Source organism: Odocoileus virginianus, chromosome 26 (genome assembly GCF_023699985.2).
Source record: "Odocoileus virginianus isolate 20LAN1187 ecotype Illinois chromosome 26, Ovbor_1.2, whole genome shotgun sequence".
NCBI classification, from domain to species: domain Eukaryota; kingdom Metazoa; phylum Chordata; class Mammalia; order Artiodactyla; family Cervidae; genus Odocoileus; species Odocoileus virginianus.
In genome coordinates this window covers 46,415,445-46,440,694 of record NC_069699.1, presented here as the reverse complement: position 1 = coordinate 46,440,694, position 25,250 = coordinate 46,415,445, and the positions used below count along the sequence as shown (strand labels likewise).

General features: G+C 50.8%; 4 protein-coding genes across 13 annotated transcripts in view; all 4 read right to left on the bottom strand.

Moving 5' to 3' along the window:
• The window catches only part of IFRD2 (interferon related developmental regulator 2), a 28,264-nt gene extending 13,345 nt beyond the window's left edge, over positions 1 to 14,919 (bottom strand). Inside the window, exons 1-2 of one of the 3 annotated variants that reach the window (XM_070456037.1) lie at positions 14,575 to 14,919; positions 13,922 to 14,073 (exon numbers count right to left, since the gene is read on the bottom strand). In XM_070456037.1, the coding sequence (XP_070312138.1) occupies positions 13,922 to 13,979 (58 nt within the window). In that variant the 5' untranslated portion in view covers positions 13,980 to 14,073; positions 14,575 to 14,919. Of the gene's footprint in view, positions 1 to 13,921; positions 14,316 to 14,574 lie in introns of those variants that run through there. The other 2 variants (XM_070456036.1, XM_070456038.1) reach the window with 2 other exon arrangements.
• On the bottom strand, positions 14,519 to 20,123 carry HYAL3 (hyaluronidase 3). Of its 3 annotated transcripts, none has more exons than XM_020915823.2 (4): positions 20,047 to 20,123; positions 15,638 to 16,548; positions 15,333 to 15,422; positions 14,519 to 15,218 (listed from the first exon to the last, which is right to left on the bottom strand). In XM_020915823.2, exons 2-4 carry the CDS (start codon positions 16,529 to 16,531, stop codon positions 14,943 to 14,945), a joined length of 1,260 nt encoding a protein of 419 aa, XP_020771482.1. In that variant the 5' UTR covers positions 16,532 to 16,548; positions 20,047 to 20,123; the 3' UTR covers positions 14,519 to 14,942. The 3 variants fall into 3 exon arrangements, with proteins under 3 accessions (XP_020771482.1, XP_020771483.1, XP_070312141.1); XM_020915824.2 differs by lacking the exon at positions 20,047 to 20,123 and adding an exon at positions 19,643 to 19,702; XM_070456040.1 differs by lacking the exon at positions 15,333 to 15,422.
• On the bottom strand, positions 17,261 to 20,126 carry NAA80 (N-alpha-acetyltransferase 80, NatH catalytic subunit). 5 transcript variants are annotated; one of them, XM_020915826.2, is made up of 2 exons: positions 20,047 to 20,126; positions 17,261 to 18,620 (listed from the first exon to the last, which is right to left on the bottom strand). In XM_020915826.2, the coding sequence occupies exon 2, from the start codon at positions 18,523 to 18,525 to the stop codon at positions 17,467 to 17,469; it is 1,059 nt and encodes a 352-aa protein (XP_020771485.2). In that variant the 5' UTR covers positions 18,526 to 18,620; positions 20,047 to 20,126; the 3' UTR covers positions 17,261 to 17,466. The 5 variants fall into 5 exon arrangements, with proteins under 5 accessions (XP_020771485.2, XP_020771486.2, XP_070312140.1 ...); XM_020915827.2 differs by having other exon boundaries at positions 17,261 to 18,643; positions 20,047 to 20,092; XM_070456039.1 differs by lacking the exon at positions 20,047 to 20,126 and adding an exon at positions 19,643 to 19,727 and having other exon boundaries at positions 17,261 to 18,643.
• A 781-nt stretch (positions 20,127 to 20,907) lies between these two features.
• Positions 20,908 to 23,902, bottom strand: HYAL1 (hyaluronidase 1). 2 transcript variants are annotated; one of them, XM_020916037.2, is made up of 4 exons: positions 23,671 to 23,891; positions 22,271 to 23,194; positions 21,812 to 21,901; positions 20,908 to 21,630 (listed from the first exon to the last, which is right to left on the bottom strand). In XM_020916037.2, exons 1-4 carry the CDS (start codon positions 23,689 to 23,691, stop codon positions 21,313 to 21,315), a joined length of 1,353 nt encoding a protein of 450 aa, XP_020771696.2. In that variant the 5' UTR covers positions 23,692 to 23,891; the 3' UTR covers positions 20,908 to 21,312. The 2 variants fall into 2 exon arrangements, with proteins under 2 accessions (XP_020771696.2, XP_070312136.1); XM_070456035.1 differs by having other exon boundaries at positions 21,630 to 21,718; positions 23,671 to 23,902.
• Between the last annotated feature and the right edge of the window lie 1,348 nt (positions 23,903 to 25,250).

Genomic DNA, 25,250 nt, shown 5'->3' with positions numbered 1-25,250 from the left:
CTTGTAACGCAGGCTGGCCCTCTATCAGCTAAGGCTAGCCTAGGGCACCTGGAAGGATCTGAAGTCACTAAGTAGTAAGAGCTTTGGAAAGCCTCCTGGTCTCCATGGCTCCTGCTCCTGGGGAACCCACTTAAGCACTGATTCCTGTGGGTCGCTCCACCTCCAAACAGCAGCACCCTCAGCAAACACTACTGCAGGGCTTGAGATGTGTCTCCCGGTAGGGGTGGGGACAGCAGAGCCTGAAGGGCAAGAGGGAAGAGGGAATGAATCACAAACTGTCTGGCACTTTCCACTCAAACGGACCACCCAGGAAAACGGCTTTCTCTAACGTGATGAAAGCTCAGCTCAGTTCAGCCACTCAGTCCACCTGAGCGAAACTCAGAGAAAAACACATATCATTGATATCCCTTAGAGGTGGAACTGAAACACTGATACAACAGAACTAGTGTACTAACGATACAGAAGGAGGACTAAAAAAAAATATTAAATTTACCATAGGAACAACTGGGGTGGGAAGAAGAATAAATGAGAATGCTGGGAGTGACAGAAAATGACAAGTCAATACATCAGTTCAGTCGCTCAGTCGTGTCCGACTCTTTGCGACCCCATGAATCGCAGCACGCCAGGCCTCCCTGTCCATCACCAACTCCCAGAGTTTACTCAAACTCATGTCCATTGAGTCAGTGATGCCATCTCATTTTCTGTCATCCCCTTCTCCTCCCTCCTTCAATCTTTCCCAACATCAGGGTCTTTTCAAATGAGTCAGCTCTCCGCATCAGGTGGCCTAAGTATTGGAGTTTCAGCTTGAACATCAGTCCTTCCAAAGAACACCCAGGACTGATCTCCTTTAGGATGGACTGGCTGGATCTCCTTGCAGTCCAAGGGACTCTCAAGAGTCTTCTCCAACACCACAGTTCAAAAGCATCCATTCTTCGGCGCTCAGCTTTCTTTATATTCCAACTCTCACATCCATACATGACTACGGGAAAAACCATAGCTTTGACTAGATGGACCTTTGTTGGCAAAGTATTGCCTCTGCTTTTTAACATGCTGTCTAGGTTGGTCATAACTTTCCTTCCAAGGAGTAAGCATCTTTTAATTTCATGGCCGCAGTCACCATCTGCAGTGATTTTGGAGCTCCCCAAAAATAAAGTCTGCCATTGTCTCCACTGTTTCCCCATCTATTTGCCATGAAGTGATGGGACCAGATGCCATGATCTTAGTTTTCTGAATGTTGAGCTTTAGGCCAACTTTTTCACTCTCCTCTTTCACTTTCATCAAGAGGCTCTTTAATTCTTCACTTTCTGCCATAAGGGTGGTGTCATCTGCATATCTGAAGTTATTGATATTTCTCCCAGCAATCTTGACTCCAGCTTGTGCTTCATCCATCCATCTAAGCACGGTGACAACATACAGCCTTGACATACTCCTTTTCCTATTTGCAACCAGTCTGTTAATACATAGTAGTAAATAAACATCTATATAAAACCAGAATCCGCATGGATGAATGAAATGGCACGAGACACTCTCCTCAACACTCTGTAATGACCTTTGTGGATAAAGCACCCGAGGAAAGTACAGGTACAGGTATATGTAGAACTGAATCAGGTTGGTGAAGAACTCAGAAACAATATTCTAGATCAACTATATTGCAGAACAAAGTGGAAATTAAATTAAAAAAAAAAAAAAAAAAACAGAGGCTGGACTGCCTATTCTATTCGAGGAGGACTATGTCTCCTGGACTGGCGTCACACCCACAGAGCCCCTGCAGGCCTAGGGCCCAAGCTGTCCTGGGCTAACTTTGAGAGAGCTGTGGAGCCTGGGCCAGCAAATCAGGCTCCCTTGCACCTGTGGTGTTGGAGGAGACTCTTGAGAGTCCCTTGGACTGTAAGGAGATCCAACCAGTCCATCCTAAAGGAGATCAGTCCTGAATATTCATTGGAAGGACTGATGCTGAAGCTGAAACTCCAATACTTTGGCCACCTGTTGTGAAGAGCTGACTCATTTGAAAAGACCCTGATGCTGGGAATGATTGAGGGCAGGAAGAGAAGGGGATGACAGAGGATGAGATGGTTGGATGGCATCAGCGACTCAATGGACATGGGTTTGGGTGGACTCCAGGAGTTGGTGATGGACAGGGAGGCCTGGCGTGCTGCGATTCATGGGGTCGCAGAGAGTCGGACACGACTGAGCGACTGAACTGAACTGCACCTGTGTAACCTACGACCCTCTGGATGGGACCACAGCCTTGTAACGCAGGCTGGCCCTCTATCAGCTAAGGCTAGCCTAGGGCACCTGGAAGGATCTGAAGTCACTAAGTAGTAAGAGCTTTGGAAAGCCTCCGTGTCTCCATGGCTCCCACTCCTGGGGAACCCACTTAAGCACTGATTCCTTTGGGTCGCCCCACCTCCAAACAGCAGCACCCTCAGCAAACACTACTGCAGGGCCTGAGATGTGTCTCCGGAGTGGGAGGTGGAGAGCAGAGCCTGGAGAGCAGGACAGACATGGGATGAGTCACAAACCCTTGGCTCTTTCTTCGGGCACTTTGCACTCGGATGGACCACCCAGGAAAACGGCATTCCCTGAGGTGATGAAAGGTCCGCTGGCTGGAAACACCAGGGTGGGTGGGGGAAAGTGCTGCCGCCTCGTGGGCTCTTCTCGTAACATCAAGTTTGAAGCCCAGACAAAGGGCAGTTGGTTACCATTCACAAGGACTGCAGGGCTGTGAGTGACGCCTGCCCTCAAGGAGTGTCTTCTGGTAGGTCAAGGAAATCAACTTGAACATGGGGCTCACTCTCAAGAAATGAATGGCAAGAGCTAAGTGTTACTACACTCCTATTTACAGGAAACAAAAAGTCAAATGGTAAGTTGTTCAGCATCTCCAGTGATTAGTAAAATGCAAATCAAAATGACAAATCTGTAACCCCTATACCAGGTATCAAAAAGTCTACACAATAAATGCGAGAGAGAGAAAAAAAAATGCAAGTGAGGCTGGGTAGAAAAGGGTCCCTACTGCACTGTTGGGGCAAATATGCTGTCAGTAGCCACTTTGAAATATAGAACACTATGGAAGTTATTTCCAAAACAAAACAAAGTGATACCACAAGCCCTGGATATCTCAGTCCTGGGACAGTAACAGAGAAAGCCATCCTTCAAAAACAGTCCTGTGCCCAAAGTTCCGTGTTCCACTATTCACAATAGGAAATCCGTGGAAACCACCCAAAAGTACATAAAAAAAAAAAACAAAAGTACATCCATCGATAAAAGGAAGAAAAAGAGATGCAACAGATACCCCATGAACGACTCAGCTAGAAAACAGAATGAAACCACGCCATTTGTGGCACTTGGATACACAAAGAGATGACTACACCAGGTAGAGAGAGTCAGACAGAGAAAAACAAATATCATTGATATCACTTAATGGTGGAATCAAAACCCTGATACAAATGAACTAGTATACTAACAAAAGAGAAGAATGACTAAAAAAAGGAACTTAAATTTATTAAAGGGAACAGTTGGGGATGGGAGAAGAATAAATTAGAAGGCTAAGACTGACAGAACACAACACATAAATACACAGTAAATATACGTATATGTGTGTGTGTAAAACACATAATCAGCAAGGATGTATGAAATAGCAGAAGACACGCAACTCAACCTGTAATGACCTTTGTGGGTAAAATATCCAAGAAGGTACAGGTACAGGTATATGTAGAACTGAATCAGGTTGGTGTAGAACTCAAAAACAATACTGTATATCAACTATATTAAAATAAATAAAATTATTTTTTAAAAATGGATAACAAAAACAAAAACAAAAGTATAACCAACAAGGACTTACGGTATAGCACAGAGAACTCTGCTCAATGTTACGTGCCAGCCTGGGTGAGAGGGGGTGTGGGGGAGAATGGATACATTTATGCCTGAGTCCTTCACCGTTCACCTGACACTATCACAACATTACTCGGCTGTAAGTGAAAGTGAAAGTCCAAGTCACTCTGTTGTGTGCAGCTCTTTGCCACCCCATGGACTACACAGTCCATGGAATTCTCTAGGCCAGAATACTGGAGTGGGTAGCCTATCCCTTCTCCAGTGGATATTCCCGACCCAGGAATTGAACTGAGGTATCCTGCATTGCAGGCGGATTCTTTACCAGCTGAGCTACCAGGGAAGCCCCATTAATCAGCTATTTCCCAATACAAAATGTTTTTGGTGTTAAAAATTAACAAAATTTTTAATTAAAAAAAAAAAAAAGAAAGAAAACCACATGAAAACTTGCTGAGCACCACTATTTGAGAAATGCAAATCAAAAGGACCACGATGTATCACCTCCCACCAGGGAATGTGGCCATCCTCCAAAAGTCTCCAAACAGCAAATATTGAACATGGCATGGAAATAAGAGAACATGCCTACACCGTCATCAGGAATACAAAGCAGCACAGCCAATATGGAGAGCAGCAGGGAGATCCTGAAAATACAAAAAAACAGACCAACCACAGAATTCCAAAGTGCCCCTCCCAGGCATTCCTTTGTCCTCAGAAATCATAATTCCTAAACACACATGCACCACAACATTTGTTACCACTCTATCTGCAGCAGCAAGAACACAGAAGTCTGCTCAACATCCACCAGCAGGTGAATGAAGAAATAAACATGGTGTCCATATAGACAATGCAATATTCCTCAGGCATAAAAAAGAATGAAATAATGCCACTGGCAACAACACAGCTGGAGGGAGAGATGATCATACTGAGAAGTGCAATGGAGACAAGGAACAAAAACATCCTTTGATATCTCTTATAGGTGGACACTAATAACTGATACAAATGAACTAATTTAAAAACACAGAAACAGACTCAAGGACTTGGCAAACAAATACATGTTTACCAAAAGAATCAGGTGGGATAGGGGAGAGAAATTTGGAGGTTAAGATAAACATAAACAAAAACATATACACAATATGTGATCAACAATGCCTTACTGTGGAGCCCAGGAACTTCTACTAAATACTCTGTCAGACCTGATAAGGGAAAATAATCCAAGAAAGAATAGGTATATGTATATGCAGAACTGAATCACATATACCTGAAACTGCACACCTAAAAAACAAACACAACTTAGGTGCTGTACACCTAAAACAAACAACGTTGCAAATCAACCGTACTCCAACATAAAATAAAACTCCAATTAAAAAAGAAACGGAAATGCCTACTATATTCCCTTCAGACCAGGGGGACCTAGGCAGGTGTTAATTCCCTGGGCGCCAGAGCAGTCCTGGGGCTGGGGGAGCACGTGCCTGCACACGAACCCCCTTGGATTTGCTGTGTCTGATCCCCTCTGAATGGGACCACGCTGTCCACATCCAGGGGGGCCCTCCAGCAGCAAAACCAAAACTAGGGCAACCGAAGGGTGGGCCACCCTCTGGGCTGGAAGAGCTAGGAACAGTCACCTTGTGTGCAGGTCTCCGGGTGGTGGGCTTCCCACCTCCAGCCTACTTCCTTCGAGTCAACCCTGTCCTCTATGACCGCACCCTGCGCGCTCCCGCATTACACGAGTTGGTGTTTGTCCGGGGGTGTGAAGGGTAACGGGGAACAAGAGCCACAAGCCCTTGGCTGTTTGATCTGGCACATTCCACTCAGTTATAAGCCAAGAACAGGCCTCTTTGCTAAGGCTCTGGCGGCCAGAAGACCCAGTGTTGGGCACGAAAAAAATCCTTCCGCCTTGTGGCCATTTCTCAGAACTACAGCTTTAAAACCCTTGCTTCTGGACACTCGGGGCTTCCCTGATAGCTCAATGAGGGAGACCTAGGTTCAGTCCCTGGATTGGGAAGATCCCCTGGAGAAGGGAAAGGTTACCCACTCCAGTATTCTGGCCTGGAGAATTCCATGGACTCTATAGTCGATGGGGGTCCCAAAGAGTCAGACAGGACTGAGTGACTTTCACTTTCTGGACACTTAATCATCACAAGGGCTGGGGCACTGTAAGTAAGTGGCACTTGCCCATAAGAAATATCCCTGGGGAGGTAATCAGAAAAGAATTCAGAGGGTGGGCTTTCACGAAGTCAATTTCAAGATGAATATTTCACTCTCGCTATTAAAAAAAAAAAAAGAAAGAAAAGCACGTGAAAACTTGCTCAGCATAGCTTATTAGTAGAGAAATGCAAATCAAAAGGACCACAAGGTATCACCTCCCACCAGGCAGAAGGACCATCCTCCAAAAGTCTGTGAATAGTAAGTACTGTGTAGAGAAAGGGGAACCTCCTACACTGTTGGGGGGAATGTAAAGGGGCACAGCCAATTGGGAAAAGAGGAGGGAGATTCCTGAAAAAATGAAAAATACACCAACCATAGGATTTGGAAATGCTTTTCCCAGTGGATATCCTCAGAAAACTATAATTCCTAAACATACATGCACCCTAACATTCGTTGCAGCCTGGCTATTTACAACAGCCAGGCCACAGAAGTCTCCAAAATGTCCCTTGATAGATGAATAAAGAAGATATGGTATATATATGCAATGATACATCAGCCAAAAAAAAAAAAGAATGAAATAATGCAATTTTCAGCAACAAGGACCTAGAGATGATTACCGTGATTCAAGAAAATCAGTAGAAAAAAAAATCAGTAGAGATCCAAAAACATCCTATGATATTGCTTATATGTGGAATCTAACAACTGATACAAATGAACTAATTTACAAGACAGAAACAGGCCCACAAACTTAGAAAAGAAATTTATGGAAAGTCCCCTGCAGTACAGGGTTAGGCCTCAGGTTTCACTGCCAAAGTCTTAGACTGGATCCCTGGTCATGGAACTGAGATGCCAGAACCTGCAGGCCATAGCCAAAATATATATAAAGAAAAGAAATTTATGATTACCAAGGGAGGGATAAATTTGCAGGTTGTGATGAACACATATACACCAATGTATGTAAAACAGATTATCAACAAGGACCTGATGGACAGCACAGGTAACTCTAGTCAACACTCTCTCAAAACCTATATGGGAAAAAAATTCAAACAAGAAAATATATATTCAGTGGATCACTGAAAAAAATTGAGAAATTGAAAAAACATACCTAGAGAGAAATGCTTTTGAACTGTGGTGTTGGAGAAGACTCTTGAGAGTCCCTTGGACTGCAGGGAGATCCAACCAGTCCATCCTAAAGGAGATCAGTCCTGAATATTCATTGGAAGGACTGATGCTGAAGCTGAAGCTCCAATACTTTGGCCACCTGATGCAAAGAACTGACGCATTTGAAAAGACCCTGATGACTGAGGGCAGGAGGATAGGAGGACGACAGAGGATGAGATGGTTGGATGACATCACTGACTCAATGGACATGAGTTTGAGCAAGCTCCAGGAGATGCTGAAGGACAGGGAGGCCTGGCATGCTGCAGTCCATGGGGTAGAAAAGAGCTGGACACGACTGAGCGACTGAACTGAGAGAGAAATGGCAAAGAAAACACCAGATCCAAAACCTATGGGATGCCACAGAAACAGTTCTAAAAGGCAAGTTTACAGGGATGCAATGTTACCTCAGGAAACAAGACAAAATATCAAAGAAGCAAGGTAACCTTATACCTAAAGCAACTAGAGAAGACAGACAAAATCCAAAATTAGTAGAAGAAATTATAAACATAAGAACAGGAATGAATGAAATAGAGACAAAGAAAATCATAGAAAAGATGAATGAAAGTAAAAGCTTGTCCTTTGAAAAGATATACAATATTGATAAACCTTTAGCCAGACTCATCAAGAACAAAAAAAGAGAGTGGGCTCAAATCAATAAAATTAGTGGGCTTCCCTCGTGGCTCAGTGGTAAAGAATCCACCTGCCAATGCAGGAGACACGGGTTCGATCCCTGATCTGGAAAGCTCCCACATGTGGTGGAGCAACTATGTCCGTGTGCCACAACTACGGAGTCTGTGCTCTAGAGCAGGCGAACTGCAACTATTGAGCTCTCACACCACAGATTCTGAAGCCAGCACGCCCCAGAGCCAGTGCTCAGCAACAAGAGAAGCCAGTGCAGTGAGAACTGTGCGCTGCCAACAGAGAAAAGCCCAGGCAGCACAGCCTATAAATAAATAATAATCAAAAAATTAAATCAGAAGAAAAAGAAGTTAGAACAGACACCACAGAAGTATCAATACAAAGGGTCATAAGAGACTACTACAAACAACTTTATGCCAATAAAATGGACTACCTAAAAGAAACAGACAAATTCTGGGCATTCCCTGGTGGTCTAGTGGTTAGGACTCTGTGCTTCCACTGCCAGGGGCCCAAATTCAATCCCTGGTCAGGGAATTAAGGTCCTGCAAGCCACAGGGTGCAACCATAAATAAACAAACGCTTTAAAAAGTTTTAATTTAAAAAGAGAAATGTACGAATTCTTAGAAATGTATACCTTTCAAGAGTGAACCAGGAAGAAATAGAAAATATGAACAGACCAATCACAAGTAATGAAAGCGACACTGTGATGAGAAAACTTCCAACAGACATAAGTTCAGGACCAGGTGGCTTCATAGGTGACTTTTACCAAACATGTAGAGAAGAGTTAACACCTATATTTCTGAAAATATCCCCCAAAATTCCAGATGAAGGAATACTCCTGAACTCATTCTACAAGGCCACCATCACCCTAATACCAAAACAGACACATACAAATACAGGTCAATATCACTGATGAACATAGATGCAAAAGTCCTCAACAAAATACCAGCAGACTGAAACCAACAATACATTAAAAGGCTCATGTAGCGGGATCAAGTGGGATTTATCCTAGGGATGCCAACATTCTTCAATATAGTCAAATCAATCAGTGTGATACACCACATTAACAAACTGAAGAATAAAAACCATTGAATCATCTCAATTGATGAAGAAAAAGCTTTTGACAAAATTCAATATCCATTTATATAAAAACTCTCCAGAAAGTGGGCACAGAGGGAACTTACTTCAACATAATAGAGGCCATACATGACAAACCCATAGCTAGCATTATTCTCAATGGTGAAAAGCTGAAAACATTTCCTCTAAGATTAGAAAGAAGACAAGGATGTTTACTCTTGCCACTTTTATTCAACATAGTTTTCAAGTCCTCAGTATGATAGAGAAAAGAAAGAAAGAAAAGGAATCCAAATTGGAAAGGAAGAAAAACTGTCACTGTCTGCAGATGACATGATACTGTACACAGAAAATCCAAAGATGCCATCAGAAAACTACTAGAGCTCACCAATGAATGTGGCAAATTTGCCGGATGCAAAATTAATATAGAAATCACTTGAATTCCTATACACTAACAACAAGAAATCAGAAAGAGGAATCAAGGAAAACACGGAACTTCCCTGCCTTCAATGGCTAGGACTCCACACTCCCAATGCAGGGGGCCTGGGTTCAATCCCTGTTCAGGGAACTAGATTCCACATGCTGCAATGAAAAGATTCTGCTTGCCACAATAGAGATCAAAGATCTCACGTACCATAACTAAGACCTGGTGCAGCCAAATAAATATTTTTTAAGAAAGAAACCAAGGAAATAATCCCTATTTGCCATCACATCAAAAAGAGTAAAACGCCTAGGAATAAGCCTACCTAAGGAGATAAAAGAATTATACTCTGAAAATACTGGTGAAAGAATTGTGGATGACACAAACAGATGGAAAGATACACCATGCTCTTGGACTGGAAGAGTCAATATTGTCAAAATATGACTCTACTACCCAATGCAATCTACAGATTCAGTGAAACCCCTATCAAATTACCAATGGCATTTCTTACAAAACTAGAACAACAACAACAAAACGTTTAGATTTCTATAGAAACACAGAAGACCTCAAATAGCCAAGCAATCCTGAGAAGAAAACCAGAGCTGAAGGAATCAGGCACCCTGACTTCAGACTAAACTACACAGCTATAGTAATCAAAACAGTAGGGTACCGGCACAAAACCAGAGATACAGATCAGTGGACCCAGAAATAAACCCATGCACCTATGGTCAATTAATCTATGACAAAGGAAGCGAGAATATACAATGGAGAAAAGGCAGTCTCTTCAGTAAGTGGTGTGCTAGGAAAACTGGACAGTTACAATGTAGAAGAATGAAATTAGAACATCCTCTAACACCATACAGGCGTCCCTGGTAGCCCAACTGGTAAACAATCTGCCTGCAATGCGGGAGACCTGGGCTTGATCCCTGGGTTGGGAAGATCGGGAATGGTTACCCACTCCAGTATTCTGGCCTGGAGAATTCCACGAACTGTATATCCATGGGGTCGCAGAGTCAGACACGACTTCACTCACTAACACCATACACAAAAATAAACTCAAAATGGATTAAAGACCTAAATGTAAGGCCAAACTCTATAAAACTCCTAGAGGAAAACATAGGGCAAACACTCCTTAACATAAATCACAGCAGTATCTTCTTTGATCCACCTCCTAGAATAATGAAAATTTTAAAAATTTAAAAATGGGACCTAAATAAACTTAAAAGCTTCTGCACAACAAAGGAAACCATAAACAAAACAAAAATACAACCCACAGAATAGGAGAAAATATTTGCAAACAAAGTGACCGAGAAGGGATTAATCTCCAAAATATACAAATAGCTCATACAGTTCTATATTAAAAAAACAACAACAAACAGAATATCTAAATAGACATTTCTCTAAAGAAGACATATTAATGACTAAAAAGCACATGAAAAGATGCTCAACATCACTAATTTTTAGACAAATGTAAATGAAAACTACAGCAAGGTATCACCTCACACCAGTGAGAAGGGCCATCATGAAAAAGTTTACAAACAGGGACTCCCCTGGTCGTCAAGCGTTTAGGACTCTGCACTTCCAATGAAGGGAATGTGAGTTCAATCCCTGGTTGGGGGACTAGATCCCAAATGCCACAACTAAGAGTTTGCATGCTGCAACTAAAGATTCCAGGTGTCTCAACTAAGACCAGGCAGGGCCAGATAAATAAATAAGAAGTATATGAATGTGGATCCCTCCCTCCTCCAGGCACAGGCCGTTCAGGCTATGCATTTCATAGCCCAGTCCACCCCAGACATCAGTGCAGGATTCAAAACGCAACTACCAGTCCTCAGACCCCTGTAAGTGACTTGCTCCAGTTGGTTTATTCAGTTTTCAATCATAGGAATATAAACTAAGAGACCAAAGGCACCCAAAGAAATATACAAAAGGACCAAACGCTGGCAGTGGCTTTGTCCATTGAAAAACCACTGAAGGCGAGGCTGGCCTTTGCAGGCCAAACTGGCTGTGGTAAACCGTAAGGCTCATGGGCACCCAGACAAAACCAGTGTACCCTGGGTGGACAAACGGGGCACTGACGGAAAGAAGGTGCTCAATCCGCCTTGAGAACAATCAGAGCTTTGGCAGAGGGAAAGCCCCGGATGCCAGAAAGGGACAGGGACCCATAAGCTTTTGATGGTTTTATAATCAAAAGGCTGAGGGAGCCCAAGACCAAAAGTGGCTATAGGTAGAGATACCACCTACTTAACTCATGGTGAGCCTCAAGTTTCAGGCGGTCATTGATGTGGTGAGCCACTTGATAAAATCTCTCATAAGCACCAGGGCAACCCTCTCAGTCTTAAGCTAAAGACTGAAAGCCTTAACAATCATAAGAAATATGTAGTGGGAGTGTCAGTAAAGAGACACGGGTGCAGTTTCCTGCAACCCCTTTTGTATAACATCAGTGGCCAGTCATTTCTACATTCCTTTCTGTTTGTGCCGGACTGTCCTCTCCCTTTAATAGATGGGACTTATTAACTAAATTAGGGGCCACTCTGTTTCTCGAAGGACAAGGAAGCCACCCTTATCACTAAATGATGTGAACAAAAAATTTTTTTTAAATAACAAGACTAAATCCATAACTAAAAGACTTTGAAGTATAAAACCTGAAGTATAAAACATTAAGGTTCTGGGCCTAGCCAAAAGCAAACAAGTGAGGCTTCAAGTAACCCTCTCCAGATATGGAAGTTGGAAAATATGGTTTGGGTCTCCAAAACTGTGGCTACAATCTCTTTTAATAACTCTTCTAATGTCTATTGCTTTAATTCTTTTCATTTGTATCTTCTATAAACTCATTCTCTGATGTTTAACACCCACAAGGGCTAACAGAATAGTACTCAGTAAAGAGTCTGCCTGCAATGCAGGAGACCCTGGTTCAATCACTGGCTCAGGAAGATCCTCTGGAGAAGGAAATGGCAACCCGATCCAGTATTCTGGAGAATTCCATGGACAGAGGAGCCCAGTGGGCTACAGTCCATGGGTTCACCAAGAGTCGGAAATGACTGAGTGACTAACACACACACAGCCAGAGTTAGCATTACAGTTCTTCCAAAAGAGAAAGCAGACTCAGTCAGGTCTTACACTTCTTCCCCAGGGAGGTCTACATCCCATTTCAGCAGAAAGCAGTTAAGTTTGTTGCCCCTTAACCCCCTTTAAGAATAAGGGATAAACACCTGGAGGCAGGGGAACGACAGTAAAAAGACCAAAAGTAGGTGATTAAACAGTTAAATAAAAAACTATGGGAGACTGCTTTAAGTTAATCATCATTCAAGAAAGCACAATTAAAAAAAGAAAGCAAGCAGGTTTGCTTAATCATAAAATCATGAAACAGAAGCAGGAGGCATGCCCCCAAACAACCATTGTTTTAATGGTAGAAGGAAATCTACATCCAGCCCAATGATTCCTAGGACATGCTCCCTGAGTGCACTAAAAGAAAAAAATTAAGGAAAGAGTGACATTACACTAAAACCTGAAATGACTTATCATATTTCAGTATATGGTTACTGCCTTTTTGCTCATTCCTATTGCGCCATGACAGCCCTGATTTGACCTTGTAGGGGCCAGAAAACTCCCCTATCCCATGTGCAGAAGGAACTGATGATGGAAGCAAGACATCTCCTCAAGAATGAGGACGAAGGTGGTCTTTTTGCTCTCCCCACTCTTCCTTTGATTATAAAACTATACCCACCAAGTTCCTGGGGCAGCACCTTCTCACCCACCCACTTGTAGGCCTCTCAAGTGCCCTATTCTAAAAAGTCAATTTTTATTTATTGACTATTTATTTATTATTCAGCAGGAGTCACTTTCAACTCCTGCTGAATTCTCTGTACTCTGAGACATAAAGAACCAGCGCCTCACCCCCGCCTCCGCACCCCCACCCCCGCGCCCCGCATTTCTGCGGTTTCATCAGTAGACTGGCTTTATTGCTCCCAGGCAAGTGAATCCAAGGGCGGTTCGGTAACATCCTCATCCAAGCCCCATTAAAATGGTGGCCAGGTTTCAGCCATGCCTAAAAGGCACCCCATCTCTGCTGAGTAAACACAAACGTGTTTACTGTACCAGGACATATGCCGCACCTCCTGGTCGACCTGATAAGCGACTCTTAGACTGCCTCGGGCCCCAGGACGCTCATCTGCCTTCTAGGGCCGGGCAGTCAAGGCCCCAAATTTTGCAGTTTTCCCATCACCCTATCTCTCAGTACTCCAGGATAAGCCAGGTCTCCCACCAATTTCCTAGTCCAGTCTGGGGAAGGATCAGGGTCTGGAGAGCGGACAGGCTTCCAGCTCCGTCTGGCCAGTTTGTCCAGAACAGCGGACAGCTTGGGTAGAGAGGCAATGAGAAACCAACCAAGGCCGGCAGGTGCGGACCAGGTGCGAGCCGGAGCGAGGGCTCGGGCACGCGGGCAGCACGCTCAAGTTAGGCGCACACGTGGCCGCTGACTTCTGGGGCACGTGCCCGTCACGGGGGGGAGTTTACAGGTGGCGGCACCAGACTGGGCAAGGCAGGAGTCTGTACCCGAAAACTCTAAGGGGCACTGACGGGAACCCACTCAGGACCCTAGTTTGACGTTCCTCAGTTGCCCCGTGCCCCGCCACCCACCCCACCCCAACTTACCTCCTCCGCGGCGCTGGCCGCCTCTGCGGGGCGCGCTGCCTTTTCGGGCTCGGGGCATGCCGCAAATCGGGCACGACGGGGCGCGGGGTCAGGGACCCGGCGGCGGGGGATTCCAGGCCAGCGAGTCGCCGGCCGGTGCGCTGAGTTGAGACCTAGGCAGACGACGGGAGCCACACGCTGCGCGCGCCACCATCTTCGCGAGGCGCCCCGCCCTGCCAGATGGGTCGAAGCGCCCCGCCCCGCTAAATGGGTGACCGGGAAGGCGAGTCCCTGGCCATTCGGCTCAGACCGCATCCATGCGGCCGAAACTTCTATTCCCAAGGTGCTGCGTGCGCAATTACCGGCGCCGGGCTGGGCGCAGAGCACCTCGGGAATTGTAGTCTACTCCGGGGGGCCTATAAGCCCACAGCGCCCCAGCTGAACTATGCACCCACAATGCCCTGCGCCCTCCCCCCAGCACGTGTAGTCATTAACTCTGAAGCTGCCCGCACGCTGCTGTCCACCACGCAGGCCCCGCATCTCTCTGCATTTTGCAGCAGGACGCTCACCACGGGAAGGGTGGTGGGTTTGGAAGAACTCGGGACCACCCAAACCTCATGCAGTGAGAGAAAAAGTAACTTTATGATGAAAGCAGAGTAGAGACAGCAACTTACCACTTAACAGATGTTAGCCAGAATCTCCTTCGGGGCCCCACCCCCTGCCCCTGGACGGGTCTCCTGTGACCTCTGCGCAGACTCAGTGAGGTGTAGAACAGAGCCCTGGGCTGGCAACCTTAACCTTTTGGCATACTGACTTTTCCTGGGGCTGCTTTCATGTCAGGTGGGATCAGAGGGCCTCTGGTTTTAAAATGGTGTTTCTCTTCTGGCCTCTTCCACTCCCCAGGGGTGCTATGGGAAGTGGAGTATGTGTGTGGGAGAAGTGACAGTAAGCTACAGGGAACAAGACGGGGACAAAGTCCTCCCTCCAGGACTGGAAAAATGGTAGCAGGAACAAGACGGTCAGGGGCAGGTGACTCCTGGCTTTATGTTGCTTCTTCAGGCCCAAGCTCAGGCCTGGGCTCCTGGCAGGTAGGGCCAGCCCAGCCCTGGTAACAGCGGCAGTTGAAGGACTCCCAAGCACCAGGGCTGCCATCTGGCTGCAGATGCAGGAAGACTTCTAGTTGTCCTGGGTTTTGCCAAGCACAACGGCCATGGCCATGGCACCGCTGGTGACTGCAGGTCACGGCTGCCCTGGTCACGTTGATCACATAGGGACCCAGGGTGCCCAGTAGGTAGTCATGGAGATGCCAGCACTTCTCCTGAGAAGGGAGGGACGTATCAATGCTTCTGTCTCATGGCCCTGCCATGGTCTATCCCCATCTCTGGGACCCCAGCATGGGCTGTGTGGCAGGCTGGAGGGGGGCAGTGATCACCTCAGAACTGGAGAAGCTCAGGTCCCCCCAGAGCACCACGCCGGCTGCCCCCAGTGCCGCGCTCACACCAATGGTCTGCATAAGTTCATCCTGGGGGCAGAGAGCTGCTAAGCCAGGGCAGGAATGCCCAGCTCCTTCTGTCCTTAACTCTACCTTCAAGAACTTTCATGGCTCACTGCATGATCTGATTCCACCTCTAGAGGAGGACCCCTTGGCCCTGAGCCTCTTTGAGTGGCTTCTCAGGCCCTCCACTCAGAGAATGTCATGCCTCCCCATCAGACCCCTACATTTCAGCTTTCACTCACCTGGGACAGGAACCTCCCAGAGCTCCGGTGTGTGAGGCGGGCATAGGCCAGGACAGGCAGGGGATGTGGGTGCCCAGCGACAGCGACACGGAAGGCCTCCTCCAGGCGGTAGCGGACAAATGCCTGGTGGTGAGCAGGTGGTAGCCTGGGTGGGAGGTATATGCTGGGGAAGAGGGCGCTGGAGGCGGCCCAGAGCCAACGCAGCTGGGTGTTGCGCGCCAGGGCAGCAGCATGGCAGTGGCCCGTGTAATTGGAAGCCGCACCACGCCAGCCATTGCCACAGGCTGGGAAGCGGTAGAAGCCCCAGAGCCCGTGGGGCTGCAGCGCCCGGCCGAGCCGCAGCGTGTCCTCCATCAGTGCTCGGGCTGCCTGTTCGAAGCCAACGCGGGCCTTGTGGAGCTGCTCCTGGGGATCCAGGTTGGGGAATACCCATTGTGCCCAAGCCCAGGAGGCAGCCCGATAGACGTGGCGGCGGCCCCAGTTCCCGGCCCAGAGTGGACACCATTCTTCCCAGTCCAGGACTGCCAGGCCAGCGAAGCCCGGCCACAGGCTGCGGCGGATCTGATAGGCAGCCCGTGCCAGGTGGCGGTCCAGAGGCACAGCCTGTGGGATGCCCCCATTGTGAGCTGTGCCCCTCGGCCCAAGGTAGGGGTAGAAGCCAAGCCGGTTCTTGTAGAAGATGGTGACATTCTGGCCGTGGAAATGCTGGCCACGGTTGGCTGAGATGCCCAGGGCCTCAAGTGGCAGGGGCACGCCAAAGCGGTTCTTACAGCGTGCTGAAGGCACGTTCCACAGCACCGAGAAGGGGCGTGCAGGGGCCTGCAGCAAGGATCGGCCACACCCCAAGCACAGGGCCACTCCTAGCACCAGGGCCAGGCCTAGCTGCATGGTCATGCCCCAGGGATGGAAACCTGCAGGAGAGAGGGGGTGTGAGCTTAAGAGTCCATGGCCATGGCCACACCTTCCCCACAGTAGATCAAGCTGGGAAGACTCCTCCAGCTCCTCCTCACAAGGAAGGAAGGTGAGCGAAGCATGGTTCCTAAGGGGTCTCGTAGACCTCTCAGAGTAACCGCAGCCCAAGCTGGCCTGGCCGTTTCCCTTCTGGTGTTGTCCATCTCTACCGTCGCACCACTGTGCCCTCTGACACCTCTCCCACCCTCAGCTCTCACAAGTCCCCTTTTGTCCTCTGCCCATTATGTTTCTTGCCCCAAGAACACTCAACCTCCACTCTGCCTGACTTAATTCCTACTCAGCACTCAGGTCTCTGCTATGACATCATCTTCTGGCGCAAGTGGAGTGAGGACATTTGAGCTCCCACTGTCCCAGCATAGGCCCTGTCACTATACGCCTGCCCTGTCCCTTGAGTTGAGACTGTATCTGTCTCGTTCCTCCCTGCCTGTGCCCAATCCAGGGCCTGTCACACAGGAGGTGCTTGGGGAATGGTGATGAGTGAAGGTGTAAAGAAACACCTTGACACCTGAGGCAGGCAGAATGAGAGGAGCAAAGGGCTTTCCCTCCATCCATGGCCCTGAGGCCTAGGTGCATCTGGGGGCTCCTGCAGGGATAGCGGACCTAAGAAACGACTGGGAGATGAGGGTGGGGGTCAACAAATACACTGTCACAGACACACCCAACAGAAGCCTTTATTCAGCCATACTGAGAGCTCTGAGCCACAGCCATGGTCCCATCTCCACTGGCACTCAGGAAACAGGCCTCAGTTGAAGCCGCCCTCAGGGGCTAGAAGCTGAGGGATGGCCAGTGGGCTGAAGCTGCTACTGTCCTGGGCAGTCACTGACCCAGAAAGACAGCGTCTTGCCCTGGGAATAGCCTCAGATGTCTTTCTCCATCCAGAATATGGGGCGTCCTCTCAGGTCTTGGTATTGTGTCTCCAGGGAGCTTTGTGGAGGGGGCCCTGCTGGAGGTGGGGGTAAGGTGGTCGGGGGTTCAGGCAGGGGAGGGGGTGGCAGCAATGATGAGCCCTTGGGGACTTTTGGGGCAGCTTGGGCAGTCAGGCTAGGGGCCGTGCAGGGTGACCGGGGAAAGGGGGTCCTGGGGAAGGCATTGAGCAGGGTGGCAGGCAGTCGCCGGCTGGTGAAGACCAGGCCCTGCACTGGCTCACCCAGCCGGTAGCCCAGATGGGCATAAAAGTGCAGCTGATCATGGGTGGTGAGGTGTAGCCGGCGGAAGCCCCGGGCCCGAGCAAAGGCTTCAAGGCCCTCCATGAGACGGCGGCCAAAGCCACGGCCCCTCAGTGCCCGGGCCACCACCACGGTCTCCACTAGCAGGCTCTGGGGCCGATCCAGCACCCGGGACAGGCGGGCATGGCCCACTACAATGGGGGCTGCCTCTGATGTGGGTCGGGGGCTTAGCAGCATCAAGCAGAGAGGAAAGGCGTCTGAGGACTGGCCCAAGGAGTGGAGGCGGGAGGTGCGGCTGCGGGGCCACTGCTCGTTGATGAGGTCAGCACAGGCATCCAGGAGCTCGGGTCGGCAGTGCACAGGCTCCAGGGTCAGCTCAACCAGGTTGGGGACTGGGGTCTCCTCTGGCTGGCGTGCAGGATCCAGGATCAGCTGAGCTGAGCCAGAACTGAGGGTCATCTCTGGATGGCATGCGGAAACCAGGGTCAGCTCAGCTAGTCTGGGGCTCAGGGTCAGCTCTGGCTGGTGTGCAGGATCCAGGGTCAGCTTGGCCAGGTTGGATCTCAGGGTCACCTCTGGCTGGCATGCAGGATCCAGAGTCAGTTGGGCTGGGCGGGTACTCAGGATTGGCCCCACCTGGTCCACAGGGTCTAGGCTATGGATCAGCATGCCTCGGTCAGGGCTCAGAGTCAGTTCTCGCCTACATGTAGGATCCAGGCCCAGCTGAGTCAGGCTGGGAGCCAGGGTCATCTCCTGCTGGGGTACAGATGGCTCAGGGCCAGGCAGGGGATTAAGGCCACAGTCTCCAGGCAGTGGGGTCTCCTCAGACCACAAGGTTGCTGCTCCTGTGGATAACAGCCATGCTGGGCTGTGCCAGAAGGAAGATGGGGTTGGGGCAGGGAGTGGCTGATAGAGTGCTAGGGAGGGCCATGCATCCTGGATCTCATCTGATGGCCCAGGTGACCTGGAGGATCCCATCCCTTATACTTGGGGGCGCTGACTCAAATGAAGAGCAGAGGGGGTGGGTCCAGGGTGCTCTGCCTTATACTGGATGGGGGCTGAGGGCTAAAGGCTAGGGCCGGCCCCAAGAACTCAAGAGGCCTGGCCCCAGTCTGCTCTGGCTACCACTTTGTCCTCCCTAGGACAGTAGATTCCACCCTACACCATTGCAGGTGGCTGGCCATCAGACAGAACATGCAAACCAGATGCCACAACCCCCTGCTTTAACCCCAGCTACCCCAGGAACTCTCCTCTCCCTACTCCCTACTCCAGGTCCTAGCCTTTTTGAACATCTGGGCCACGCCGGCCACTTAAGATCCTGGGTTGCCATTCACCCACCCATCAGGCTCAAATGTCCCCTCCCTGGACTGCCTTCCCTGCCTCGGGGACAGAATCCATGGCTCCCTCCCCCAAACGGCCCAGCTTGGGACACTTCGATTGCGTGCGGACCCAACTGCCCCTCAGAAGGGGCCTGGCTCATACAGCAACGTGGCTCCTGCTGGCCTGCTTCCTCACTGGTCTGTTTCGTAGCCACTCTAGATAAGAACCACAGCTTCCTTCCTACACCCACAGGGGTGTCTAACGGCTAGCAGGTTGGGGGCTCAGACCTCCTGCCCCCAAACTCCATTGCTTGTCCATCCCACCTCAGGCTCTGCTGGTAGGAGGGTCTATGCTGGGGGATTTCTAGCGACAGGTAGCCTCTGGGCCCCATCTTTCTACTCACCTGCTTCAGAGGGGATGCGCTGGTTCCCTCCCTATCCCCACCTCCCCAGGAAGACCCCGTGAGCTTGAGGCCAATTTCACACTGGTAACAGGCAGCCCCCTTCCCTCATACCCCTTCCCTCAGAGAGGGTTATAAGCCTCTCACCTGCATCAGCCACCTCCGCAGCAGCTGCACCCCTGGACCAGGAGGGAGGAAGCCCCAGGATCCGCCCCCTGGGCCTGGAACCCCAGACTTCCCTTAACCCCTTCTATGCCGACCCCACCCACTGTGAGGCGGGGCTCCCGGGTCCACCGAGAGAGGCGGCAGTCTCTCCTGCCTCGATTTCCCCCTTCCTCCCAGTGGGTGACAAACCGTGGAGTCTGGGGGTGGGGGCTTCGGAAGCTAGAGCCTGGGAGGGTGTGGCTCAGCAAGCTTTGGGAGGGAACGAAAGACGCAGGTAGGGCGTGCGGGGCGGCTTAGTCACTTGAGAACTGTACGCGCGGGGCGGACGGGGAGAGCGGGGGGACAGTGAAGACGAACGCCGCGCGTGGGGACGGGGTAGTACTGACATGTTGTTGCCGGGCGCCGGGATGCTCCGCGTCCTCGCTTCTCCTGGATCGGTATCTCGCTGTCTCTGACTCGGACCCCTCCGGCTCCCAGCGCTCTCCCCCTAGCGGTATGGCGGACGAACTGCAGCTGTCCCGGGCCGCGGCACACCTAGCTGTCCCAGGCCCCGCCCCGGCCGCCCTGTACCTCCACCTAGGCCCCGCCCCCGACCCGGCGGGTGGTAACACCGACCAGAGGCAGGCTGGTCTCTACCGGGTCTCTAGCTCTGTCCCTCCCACCCTGGTTTATCGTAGCCTCGCTCCCAGTGACCCTGGCTCCATCTCGGGTTGGCTGGGCTTCCGTCCTCGCCCTGCCTCAACCTCAGATAGGTCTCGCCCAAAGTTTAGCTTTGTCTGGGCTCACGCTATCCCTCCTGCGCGGCGTGAAAACGATCAGGCGGAGCTTCTACTTCAGATTTGGCCCCCACACTGGGGAAGCAGCCGCCCTCGGACACATATCAGATCTGAGTGAGAGAAAAGAACTTTTCCAGCACCCTCTGGGTACCAGCGCCTGGACGTTTTAGGCCCTCAACAGTTTTTGAAGTTAGAATCCTGTTTTATTTGCGAGGCTGCTACCTCTGAACGGACTCAGAGTTCAGTGCAGATCTGGTTACCACCGATTTATCAGTTGGAGGCAAAAGGTTGTACCTCTGGTTAGGCAGCCCAGGCTTGAATCTCAGCTGTTCTGTTTTCTGGCTGTGCAACCTTGGGGAGAGTGCTTACCCTCCGTGGGCGTGCCTCAGTTTCCTCACAGCATCGTGTTAGGATTGCACAGTTAAGTTAGCCTACTTAAAATGCTTAGCACAGGACTTGGAAAGAGTAACGCCCAGTGAATGTCAGTTTATTTATTTGTTTAACCGCGCCACGCAACGTGCGTGATCTTAGTCTCCGCCCATGGATCGAACCTTGCCTTCTGCAGTGGAAGCTCCACGTCTTAACCTCTGGATGGCCAGGGAAGTCCCGAATGTCAGTGCTTGGGGCTGCTTGTGTTTGAAGACTGACTCAGTGTCTCCGGAGGAAGTATTTTTGACTCTGTCGGGTGGATGCCCAGGGCTCTAACTCCTTATGCAGCTATCTTGATCTGTAAGCAGGTGTGCACGCACTGGTGTATGCTCATGACACTGGCTGAATGGACTTCTGACTGTAGCCATGACTCCTGTGAGTGCCTGACTTGGGAAAGCCCTAGCCAGGCCCAGACTGCATCAGGTACCCAGTGTGTGCCCGTGCCAGTCACCGCATGCCCCACTGCTCACACCATGTCCCCCGCCACCCTTGATAGCAGCGACATTCGAACTCCACCGCCATCCGCAACCGATCCTCGAGTGAGAGGGCACCTTGTAGGGTCACGGGCCCACCACCAGGTGTGGGCTTGATGGAAAAACCGGTGGAGTTGAGGATGAGGCGGGCCTTGGGGTAACTGGGGCGCCGGGCACAACGGCCATGGCCGGAGCATAGGACCTGACTGCACAGACGAGCCCCGCTGGTCACATTCAGGATGGAGGGTCCCAGCGTCGTGTCCACATACTTCTTGATGGCCTGGCATGATTCCTAGGTGGGAAGGGGAGCATCAGGGACGCCATGGCCATGCATGGGTCCACCTAGGACACTGAAGCACTCGCCTCCTGGCCAGCCAAGGCTGCAGGAGTAAAAGGTGGGCTGGGGTCTCAGCTGTCAGCCTGGCAGCCCCACCCCTGCCCCACTCTCACCCCTATCCTGGGCCTGAGCTCACCTTGGTTCTTGTGTTCGCCCAGCTCACCCAGAGCACCACTCCTGCTGCGCCCTGGGCTGCACTCTCCCCCAGGGTGTGTTCCAGCTCCTCCTGGGGAAAGGACAGAATAGCTCTGAGGGGGCCTCCCTGGCTTCCCACAGCAGGCTGCTGTATCACTGTTGGATGAGACAAATAATTCATCTCCCCCACTGGGGGCTGCTCCAACCTTGGGGGCCAGAGGCAAGCCTGCCCTCCTTCTAGCCTGTGAGTGCCATGCAGGCAGGGACAATTTCTTTCTGAAGAATGTTGAATCGTCTGTGGCTAGCACAGAACTTGGCACACAGGAGGTGCTCAAAGAATATGAAAGGGAATGGATGAAGGTGCCCCGAGGCTAAAGTGCCCCAGGGCTGTGTGGCCTCAGGTGCTGGACTAAGGCCTGGCAAGGTAGGTCACAGGTGGGCGGGGTTGCAGGAGACTCACCGGGGGCAGAAAGTGTTCAGTCATGTCGTAGAAGATCTGCATGTAGGGCAGCACCAGCAGCTTGGGGTCCCCAGCACCCGCTGCCACCCGGAACGCCTCAGCCACACGGTGCTGCACGTACATCTGTGCCTTCTTTGTGCCCTCCAGTGCTGCGGGCAGGTAGATGCTGGGGTAGAGGGCACGGCTCTGGCTCCACAGCCACCCGAGCTGGTCATTCTGGGCACGGATGTTTTGTGGACACTGGCCGGTATAGTTGGGACTTTTAAAGTCATAGTTGTAGCACTCAGGGAAGTTATAGAAGCCCCAGAGGCCCTGAGGCCGCAGTGCTTGTCCCAGCTTGAGGGTGCCTGCCATCCACTCCTCGGCAGCACCCTCGAACTGGTCCTGAGCAGCAGCCTCCACCCGAGGAGCTGGCCAGTCTGGGTGCTGCTTCTGTACCAGTGCCCGTGAGCGCTGCCGGTAAATATCCTTGGTGTCCCAGTTGAAGGCCCAGCGCGGGCGCCATGCCTCCCAGTCAATGACTGCCAGCCCTGAGAAGTGAAACTCAGGTATGGCAGCCAGGATGTCCTGGAATGTGTGGGCCAGATGGGCATTCAGGCTGGCATTCTGGGGCAGGCCACCAAACACAGGCTCCCCAGCAGATGTATAGTAAGGGTAGGTACCCAGCTGGGAGCTGTAGAAAATGGTCATGTTAGGGCCGCGGAAGGTCTGCCCCGGGTTGGTCACCACATCAAAGATACTGATGTCCACGTCCACGCCGTGTTTCTTCATACACCACTCGGTGTTAGCATTCCAGATGGTGGTGAAGGGCTGGTTGGGTACCACAGGGTCCTGGGAGCCTTGGGTCATGCTGAGCAAGTTCAGGAAGAAGGTGCAGACAGGAAGCAATTGGGCTGCCATGGCCCACGGCAGGTGTAGGGAAACCTGGCCAGGGAAGGCAAAGTGCAGAGCAGGCCTTGAACTCTCTGACCCCTACTAAGGGAAGGCAGGACAAGTCCCTTTAATCCACTTCTGCTCTGGCTTCAGGCAAGTATGGACCTGCAGGGCTCAGGGGTGGTCAGAGGGCAAAGGAGAGGCAATGAGGCGAACATAGCCACTAGAGGGCACGCTCGACTTGCCTCTTGGGCCAGCCTCTGTCTCCCTTCCAAGTCTGGTCTGGTTAAGCTCGCCCACCCCCACTTCCCCAAGGGCCACAGAAGCCAAGACATCTGTCTTGAGAAGCGTGGCTGAGAGCCAGGTCCTCAGCCCCCAAGCTGACAGATGGATGGAGGCAGGGGCTTCCCTGTCTCTTCTGCCAGGAATCCTGGCCAGCCGTTGGAGAAGGGGGCGCTCAGTGACGCAGGAAAGGTCAACCCAGCCCTTCTGTACACCCTCCAGTCTGCCCACTTGTCCCTGCTGACCTCAGGGCTGAAAGGCCTCATTCTCCAAACTTCCTGACCCCTGGGTTTGGGCCTGTGCAGGCATCAGCAAGATTCTGTTCCTTAACTCTGGTCCCAGCCGCACCGACACTCTTGGAGGAAGAAAACTGCTGCTGGAAATGCTGAGCTTTTGTAGGGGGTCACCCCACCCAGTCTGGGGGCGGGCTGAGGGGCGGGCCGTGGGTGAGAGGGCTGGGCCAGACAGCTGAGCCACCCCTGCGCTCCTAGGGAAAAAAAAAAAAAAGCCCTTGGTAGGAGGTGGGACTGGGCCGGAAGTGGCCCCGCCCACTCGGTCAGCACTGGGGCTGGACTGTCTGCATCAGGACTCCAGCGGGTTTATTTGGGATGGGGTGGGAGTGGAGGCAGTGCATGGGGGCTGTCTGCGTGGCAGAACCCACAAGGCAGGCTTGTCTGTAATACTTAAATCTGGGGGCTTTCCCCACAGAGCTGAATTATGACATCTGTGGGCACTAGGCACTTTCGCTTTTGTTGACCCCTTTCTTAAAAAAAACATTTTAAGGGAATCCCCTGGTGGTCCAATGGCTAAGACTCTGCCCTTCCAATGCAGGGGGCAGGGGTTCGGATTAGGGAACTAAGCTCTCACAACCTTGCAGTCAAAAATATATATACATTACAACTCCATTGGTGTAAGGACAGATATAATCTAGACTGAATTCATTATTTTATATTAATATTTTCTTCTGATTAAAAAAGATTAAAACATTTTTTGCGGGCTTGTATAAATACTGTGGCCCTGTGCCTACCGTGCCGAGTGGATAAGTCGCCCCTGCTTTAGGGACCTGTATGAAGTCAGGGCTGCGCGGTCACCCTTTGTATACGTGCTGGCTCAGCGACTGTGCCTTTATGAGGCTCGTTAGTGACCATCTGGGCCTCTCCACAAACTCCAGGAGAGTGGGCATATGCAAGAGTGGGACCCGGTGCCCAGGACCTGGTATATTTGGGACCCTGTTGTCTTATGACCATGAGACCCCATGCCTGTGTGACCACGGGCAGGAGCACAAGGGAATCAGTGATGACACGCTTGTTCTTTCCATTGTGATTCCCCTTGTTTGCTGATTCAGACCCTAGTAACTGAGACCTTCGAGGTGCTCGGGCCCAGGCTTGCCCGGCCGAGGGTTGGGTGAAGGAAGCATCACATCCCTGGTCCAGGGGAATGCGCTGCCTGGGTCTATAGCCATCTGAACTTGAGCCCATGGCCCCCCGGCACGGGACACAGTTGGCTACCATCTGGACTGGTCCTCTAGGCTGGCTAGGATGAAGGGGGCAGGGCTGAAGGGGAGGAGGGCTCTGGGTATTGGGGGCTGTGAGTGCACCAGTCAGACCCAAGCATGGGATCTACCCACAGCAGTGGTAGCTGAGGACTCTGTTCAGAATGCAGGGTCCCCCAGGCATGAGCATTAGTGTTAGACATCTTGGCACAACTCCCAAGGGCTGAGGGGACAGGAGACCATCAAAGTAGCCCCTGACCCCCTCTCCCCAAGGTTCCACCCTACCTCCTGAAAGTGAGGTTTAACTCCTACGTTACCCCCCAAAACCTATGG